The sequence below is a fragment of the Onthophagus taurus genome, unplaced genomic scaffold, assembly GCF_036711975.1.
Source record: "Onthophagus taurus isolate NC unplaced genomic scaffold, IU_Otau_3.0 ScKx7SY_22, whole genome shotgun sequence".
NCBI classification, from domain to species: Eukaryota; Metazoa; Arthropoda; class Insecta; order Coleoptera; family Scarabaeidae; genus Onthophagus; species Onthophagus taurus.
The window spans coordinates 683,607-691,610 of record NW_027248947.1 but is presented as its reverse complement, the minus strand read 5'-3'; the positions used below and the strand labels follow the sequence as shown (position 1 = coordinate 691,610).

The 8,004-nt window shown below is 37.2% G+C and overlaps 1 protein-coding gene across 1 annotated transcript; it reads left to right on the top strand.

The window, feature by feature from the left end:
* The first annotated feature begins 6,403 nt into the window (after positions 1-6,403).
* LOC139432521 (uncharacterized) lies at positions 6,404-7,707 on the top strand. The gene is made up of 2 exons (XM_071201209.1): positions 6,404-7,025; positions 7,136-7,707. The coding sequence occupies exons 1-2, from the start codon at positions 6,404-6,406 to the stop codon at positions 7,705-7,707; spliced, it is 1,194 nt and encodes a 397-aa protein (XP_071057310.1).
* Positions 7,708-8,004: the final 297 nt, after the last annotated feature.

Genomic DNA, 8,004 nt, shown 5'->3' with positions numbered 1-8,004 from the left:
ACCGATAAATCACGGGATGGTCGAACAGGAATCCTAAACTGTAACTGAGATAGAATCGCGGAGCAGTCAACAGTGCCGTTACTCACTTTATAAAGCAGCATTAAATCGTTACTAATGCGCCTGGAAGAGAGTTGAGGGACTCCAAATATTAAGCATCGCTGTGTGTAATCACAGTATGGTAAGTAGAATTTTCGCGATAGGTACCGAAGAAAACGTTTTTGAACTTGTTCTAGTCGATCAATGTATATATGGTATTGAGGGTTCCAAACAGAAGATGCATAGTTAAGGATAGAAGAAACGAAGGCGAAGTAAAGAGAACGAATACAGGATAAGTTAGTAAAAGGACGGGAGACACGACAAATAAATCCGAACATGCGAGAAGCCTTATTAACAATAAAATCAATATGAGCTGAAAACGCAAGTTTAGAATCAAAGAGAACCCCAAGATCTCGAACACAATCAGATGGTATAAGAGTATTAGGGCCGAGGGAATAATCGAAAACAATGGGATAGCGTTTGCGTGTAAATGTAATTTTCGTGCATTTATCGTGATTGATGAAAAGATTGTTGTTTACACAATAAGCCTGTAATCGGACCAAGTCCTCCTGCAATTTTTCGCAGTCGTCAGGTGAACAAATCGTGGTAAATATTTTGCTATCGTCAGCGTATAGCAGAAACTTGGAGTAATGAAAACACGCATGAATGTCATTGATATATAGCAGAAACAACAACGGTCCCAAATGACTGCCTTGCGCCACACCGGAAGTTATCTCTTTGAAGGAAGAGCGATAGCCATTAATGGTAACAGCCTGTGATCTGCTAGAGATGTAAGAAGATAACCAATAAATCAAACCAACAGGGATGTCATAATTAAAGAGTTTCTTAAAAAGAATTCCGTGATCTATTCTGTCAAAGGCCTTACTGTAGTCTGTATATACAGCATCCACCTGGTAATTTTTGTCTAGAGCATTCAGTAAAAAATTAGAAAATGTGATTAGGTTAGACTCCACTGACCTGCCACGAAAAAAGCCGTGTTGCTCCGGGATTATGTAAGATTTAACCTTAAAGAAAAGCAGATCGTAAACTAGACGTTCAAAGATCTTAGAGGCAATTGACAGAATAGAAATAGGTCTGTAGTTGACGACTAAATTTCGGTCGCCAGCCTTATGGATGGGCAGTATTAGAGCTTTTTTCCATTCGGATGGGAAAATAGCCGTTCGCAGAGAAGTATTGAAAATGTAAAAAAGTGGTTCAGTAAGCACTGATGCACACTCACGAAAAAGCACGCCTGGTAGGCCGTCCGGACCCGCACCCGCTCTAGGATTCACAAGTGACAACGCCTGTAGAATATCATCACGTGAGAACCAAGGTGCGATTTCCGAAGAAGAGCAGTCGCGGATATCAACTAAAGTTCCATCAACAAAGACAGAACTAAAATAGTCAACAAACAGTTTGCAAATTTCCTCCCCACCCTCAACCACTCGATCACCATACGACATCTTACTGGGAATACTCATGCTGCCTTTTTTCCTCGATTTAATAAAAGACCACAGACTGTTAGGATTATCGGACAAGCTAGTCTGTGTAGCCTCTAAGTATAGCTTATAATCAGCTGCAATTAAAGTTTTAGACCGAGTACGGAGCAGACGAAAGCTTTCATAGTGAAGGCGATTACCTGTAGTCTTCCATTTTTTGTGAAATTTTAATTTTTCCTTAATGGCCTTGATCGTTGGCAGGGAATACCAGTTAGGAAATCTGCATTTAAAAGTAATTTTGTGAGGAATAAATTCATCAACTGCTCCGCGAACAACTGAATAAAACACTTCGAGCGCCTCGTCAACTGGTAAGTGACTAATAGCCGCACCCCAGTCTACAGACGCGAGTGATGTACGGATACCTGTATAGTTAGCCTTGTGAAAAAGATATTTACGCGAGCAGTTTTCGCGGAGGGAATGCAATAAATTAAATTTAATTGAAAAAGTTAAAGCAGGATGATGGGTGTCCGCGTGCAAAAGTGGATCAAGGCTTTGAGAAAAATCAGAGATGTTATAGGAGTTACTAAGAATAAGGTCCAAGGTTCTGTCGTTAGCATTACGTACGCCGTTGAACTGCTCAAAATTACAATAAGAAAACGAAGTTAAAAACAATCGTGAACGAGCATCATTGGCACTCGATGGCAATAAACCAAGCGATTGCGACGAATACCATGAAATATGAGGTAGATTAAAATCACCAAAAATCAAAATCTTATGGTCAGGGTAGTGGTCGCAAACGCGATGCAAAGTTACCAGAAATGCGTCAAGCGAGTCAAAGTCCGCGGGTGGGAGATAAACACAACAAAGCAGCAACCGAGTACCACCGCACTGCACAGAAAGCCACAGATCTTCAGCGGACGCACTTTCAGCAAGTCTAAAACAGTCGATTGTTGATCTTATAGCGATCAAAACACCGCCACCATCTTTTTTGCTTGACAGTGTAGACTCACGGTCCCGACGGAAAACGGTGTATTGAGCGCCAAATAATTCGCCATCATGAACTGAGCTATTCAAATAAGTTTCGGTGAGACAAACAAGGTCGAATTCAGAGTCACTAGTCTTCAAGAAGAGTGTGTTGGTCTTGGATCTTAAGCCGCGTACATTCTGGTAATAAACACTTAGTTCCATTAGTTTCCGTCGAGTCTTTCAAGATCAGATAGGGATTTAATTGGAACAGCCTTAGACTTATCGTTGCGCCGAACGAAGATTGACCCCTGTGACACCCAATTGTATTTAAAGCCTTTAGAACGGGCCGCGTCCCTAGTAAGTTTCAGCAGTCTCTTATTTTCAGGAGAGAGATGTTCATTGACGAAGATCCGTTCAGAGACTCCAGGAACGACGAAACCAGGCGTAGTGGGCGATTGTTTCTTTGCGGCTTTAGAGGCGGCCAAAAATTTATTGCGTGTTTGGCGGGATAAAAAACGAACAACGATGTTGCGAGGACGACGAACGCCATCCGCCGCCGGGGCAATCGAGCTCTTCACGCGGTGTGCAACGTCAACATCCGCGGCCGACAGCGGTAGGCCAATAGCGCTGCCGATAGTTTCAACAATCGTCGCTACGTTCTCGCTTGCCGCCTCAGGGACACCCAAAATTTCCAAATTAGAAAGACGGGAGTGCTGTTCTAAATCATTAACTCTCTGCCGCAGATCGCGATTCTCCTCACGAAGGGAATCAACCGCAGCGCAACGGGATTGTAGATCGCCGATTACCTTTTCATATTCTGTGAATCGATTGCAAAGCGTAGCGTATTTTTCATTCAGTGCTTGCAACTGATTGCATATAACCAAAAGCGTATCTTGATTAGCCTGGGTTCCGTCGGGGACCGGCTCAAAATCCTCCGCCGCAATAATTGACGAGTTGCCCAAGTCGCGGCAACTGGGGCAGCGCCACGATGAACCGGGCAGCGTCAAAGCGGCAAGTGCCGCTGGTGGAACTTCGGCGCAGCGGGCGTGGAAAGATCCCCCACACGACCCAGCGCACGACAAACCGGATGCTTTTTTGGAAATGGCCTTGGAGCACAAGGAACAGGACGGCATGCCGTACGACGTGATAACAAATCGAAAAATAATAAAACAATATTCACCAACCTGATTAGAATAATTGAATTGAAAGATTCAGGATAAATTCTTGATTAAGCTAAGAATGAAAACTATCGCGAAAACCGTAAACTTTTCGCACTATTAAAAATTATTGAAGGAAGACCAAAAGACACGACTGATCTCCGCGACAGCACCACTCAATGAATATGAGTGATAGTAAATGATCAGTAAATGACGATTGATAGTAGTTTTAATAAATTTGAAACGTATACAGGACTTGATGCATCTCACGTTTTTATCACAAAATTAATCGATGATGTTAAATCTATTTATAATAAATACTTGAAAACCGTAAAACCAATGATACCTTTAACAACCGATGAGCAACGCAATTTCGATTCAGCTGAAAATTGTTATATTTGTCAAAATCCTTTCACATCTGACCAGGTTAAGGTATGCGATCATTGTCATATTGGTGGTAAATACCGGGGACCCGCTCATGCAAATTGCAATCTAAATTTCAAACTTCCTATTCTATTCCAATATTCTTTCATAATTTTAGCGGTTATGATTGCCATTTATTTATTAAAGAAATGGCTGATGCTGATGAATATGGACTTGATGTATTGCCGAACAATAAAGAAAAATATATCAGTTTCAGTAAAAGAGTGTTTGTCGATAAATTAATCAATGAAGATAAAACTGTTGAAAATATTTTTTTAAAATTAAGATTTGTTGATTCGTTTAGATTTATGGCATCTTCATTAGACTCTTTAGCCGGTAACCTCGAAATAAATGACTTTATCAATATACGTAAATTCTTTCCACACCCGGAACATTTTAAATTGTTAACGAAAAAGGGTGTATTTCCATACAATTATATAGCCTCTTTCGACAAACTAAATGATACATCACTACCATCTAAAAGCATGTTTTACAACAAATTAAATTTAGAAGACATAAGCGATGAGCAATATTCGCACGCTCAATGTGTGTGGAAAGAATTTAATTGTCAAAATTTGAAACAATATTCCGACTTGTATTTAAAGACAGATGTTCTTTTATTGACTGATGTATTTGAAAAATTCAGGCAAGTTTGTTTTAAAACTTACGATTTAGATCCCGCGCATTATTATACGGCACCGGGGCTATCTTGGGATGCCATGTTAAAATTCACCAAAATTAAATTAGAATTATTGACGGATATAGATCAAGTTCATTTTATTAAGAAAGGTATCCGTGGAGGTATTTCTCAATGCTCCCTACGGTACGCTAAAGCTAATAATAAATATATGGTGTAACGGTTCCGTTTGAGGTTATTGAATTTCTTAGATTTCGTTCTTTAAATCGTTATTTTTCGTATTCATATTCTAATAGTTCGCGCCTTTTTTAGTGGAGTTGTTGCGTGCTTCTTTTTGATTGGTCGGATGAATGCGGAACGTTAAATTTCCGGTCGCGATTTGGGAGGAGACGAGAAAAGGTCGTGGTCTCAAAAAGATCTTGTCTCACTGTCGTTAGTGGTTCAGTTAAATTTTAGAATGGTTTAGTCCTTTTGAAGAATCAATCATTGAGTTTGGTTGTTACTGGGATTGTTCTTCGACCATTTGATGGGATTTCTGGACTTCCGTATCTATTATTAGTCGATAAATTTCGACGTCGCAATTGCGGATATAAAACTGGATCACGTACGTTAACAGCGACGCCATCATCGTTTCAACGAAGGTTATTTTATTGGAGGCGTTTACGGTAGTTTTGGTCCTCCGTGGAATGTCTTAATCGTGTTGAACGATTATCAACCCACCAATCGACGAGATCATCTTCCCCTTGGTAAAGAATTTTAGTGGAAGAATTTTTAGAACGTCATCTTGAAACTGCGCCATCGAAAGTCGTTTGAAAGTCATTTGAAATCTGTTGATGACAGATTTGGGTCATCCATAACCTCAATATTTTGGTACCTTTGTTATCTGTTTGGAGAAGATTATTCTGAATTGGATTGGAATTGGAACCGTGGGATGCTGTTTGGGCCCGTAGAAGATTAAGGCTAAGTTGTATTTTTTTGTTTTATGTGAACATCAACTTTATTATTTTTTTGTATAAAATCTGAATTTTGATCAGAGAAGTTAGAGTTACTCAACTTCTAAAATCTGATATATTTATTGTTAACTTTTTTTGTTGCCTTGATAATTCAAAGTATTTTTTTATTATTTACATTTTTGTAAGGGTAATTGCATTTGGGGTTATAATTTTTTTATCGATTATTTTTGATATCCCCTTACTGTTCAAATTGGCCAATCTGAAAAGTTTTCGCGATAATGTTTTTTTGTTCATTTATTCTAAATAAAGTTAGGATCGTAATTGTGTAACTTACGATACAGGGGGGTGCTATATTTTCTTTTTTTTGTATGCGATTACAGCAACATTTTGATTAAATTGTATAAACTTTATTCTTATAATTTGAGAACTTTGTTCCAATTGTCATTACATATTTTTTTATATACCCACATATATTTACATGTGTATACATGAATGTTTTTCTACGATTACATATAATATAGATACTCTTTCTTCAGTTTCAAATGTGGTTGTTGGTTATTTGTTCTCATTCCTTTCTGTAACTCTAAGTTCGGACTTGATTAGGGTGTGGTCAAGTACGTTCGTAAAGGTTTTATATAAGTCCGTGGCGCCCATTAACATCTTTGAATATTATTTTAAATCCACGCCGTCTCCACTGTCTAAAGGCTGGCCGAGGTAAGTAAACCTTTACGTAACCTTGACATCGTCTGGTGTTTCGTTTGCCCTTTTGCTTGTTTAAAAAGAAGTGCCACAATGGATAATTATAACCCCAATTTACCATCATCGCATTTAATGTATTGGGACGCGAATAATTTGTATGGATGGGCGATGTCCCAATATTTACCGGTTTCCAGTTTCAAGTGGTTAGATGATACCCAAATTCTAAATTTTAATTTTAATAATATATCAGATACTTCAGATTACGGTTACATTTTATATGTAGATATCGAATACCCCGAGTATTTGCATGATACGCATAATGATTTACCTTTTTTATGTGAAAACATTTTACCACCTAACGGTAGATGTGAAAGCGATAAAAGATTGATTCCAAATTTATTTAATAAAACAAATTATGTTGTGCATTATAGAAATTTAAAGCAGGCCGTTGCTAACGGTCTTAAAGTTTCTAAAATTAATAGAGTTTTATCGTTCAGACAGTCTATCTGGTTAAAATCTTACATCGATAAGAATACAGCATTACGCCAATCCGCTAATAATTCTTTTGAAAAAGATTTTTTCAAGTTAATGAATAATGCGGTTTTTGGTAAAACCATGGAAAATGTAGATAAGCGAGTCGATGTAAGATTAGTGACCAGTTGGGATGATGTTCATACTAGCGAAATCTCCGGTCGTCCTCGTTTAGGAGCTCGGAGTTTAATTGCGAAATTAAATTTTAAAAATTTTAAAAATTTTCGGCAATTCAAATGGATCGTCTCCATGTCGTTTACGATAAACCTCTATATGTTGGTTTTACGGTTTTAGAATTGTCTAAATTGTTAATGTATAATTTTTATTATGATTTCTTAAAACCAAAGTACGGTGAATCTATTCGCTTATGTTACATGGATACCGATAGCTTCACCGTACTAATTGATTCCGATGATGTTTATAGAGACGTGAAATTGAATTTAGATAAATTTGACACATCGAACTACAGTCCTGATAATCAGTTTGACATACCGTTACATAATAAAGCTGTTTTGGGTAAAATGAAAGACGAGAATTGCGGAAACATAATGGTTGAATTTATCGGTTTGAGGTCTAAAGTGTATGCGAATAGGGTCGCTGATGGTCGGGTTACAAAGAAATCTAAAGGTGTTAAGAAAGCTATTGTTAAACATAACATATCTTTTCAAAATTATTTAGATTGTTTAAATTCAAAATCGGTTTTATTTAAAAAACAAACGTTATTTAGAAGTTTCAATCATAACATATTTACAGCATTACAAAATAAAATGGTTCTATCACCAAATGACTCCAAACGATATATTTGTAATAATGGAATTAATACATTCGCTTGGGGTCATTATAGTATTAATGACGATAGTACATAGTTTAATTTTAAGTTAATTTATTCGTATTTATTGTAGTTTATTGAAAAGTTCTCGATGGCTTAATTGTTTATTCGCTTTACTTTACATCACACTTTAGCTATGGTTCAAATCTCATTGGTAAGTATGTTAATTTACACCATCGAGATTTTTTTTATTGTTTTAATTCAATTGCAGGATTTTAAAGTCTATATACCTAAACGTTATGAAAATGAGACTTTAAAGGACGATACGTTTGCAATTTTAAAATCTTCAATCAATTCTTTGTGAATTTAAGACTAAAAAAAGAATTCATGTATT

What these genes read in the sequence shown, in the direction of transcription:
- LOC139432521 (XM_071201209.1), top strand. Translation starts at nt 6,404, where the DNA reads ATGGATAATTATAACCCCAATTTACCATCATCGCATTTAATGTATTGG. An exon ending in TCCTCGTTTAGGAGCTCGGA is followed by an intron (nt 7,026 to 7,135) that starts GTTTAATTGCGA and finishes TTACGGTTTTAG; the next exon opens with AATTGTCTAAATTGTTAATG.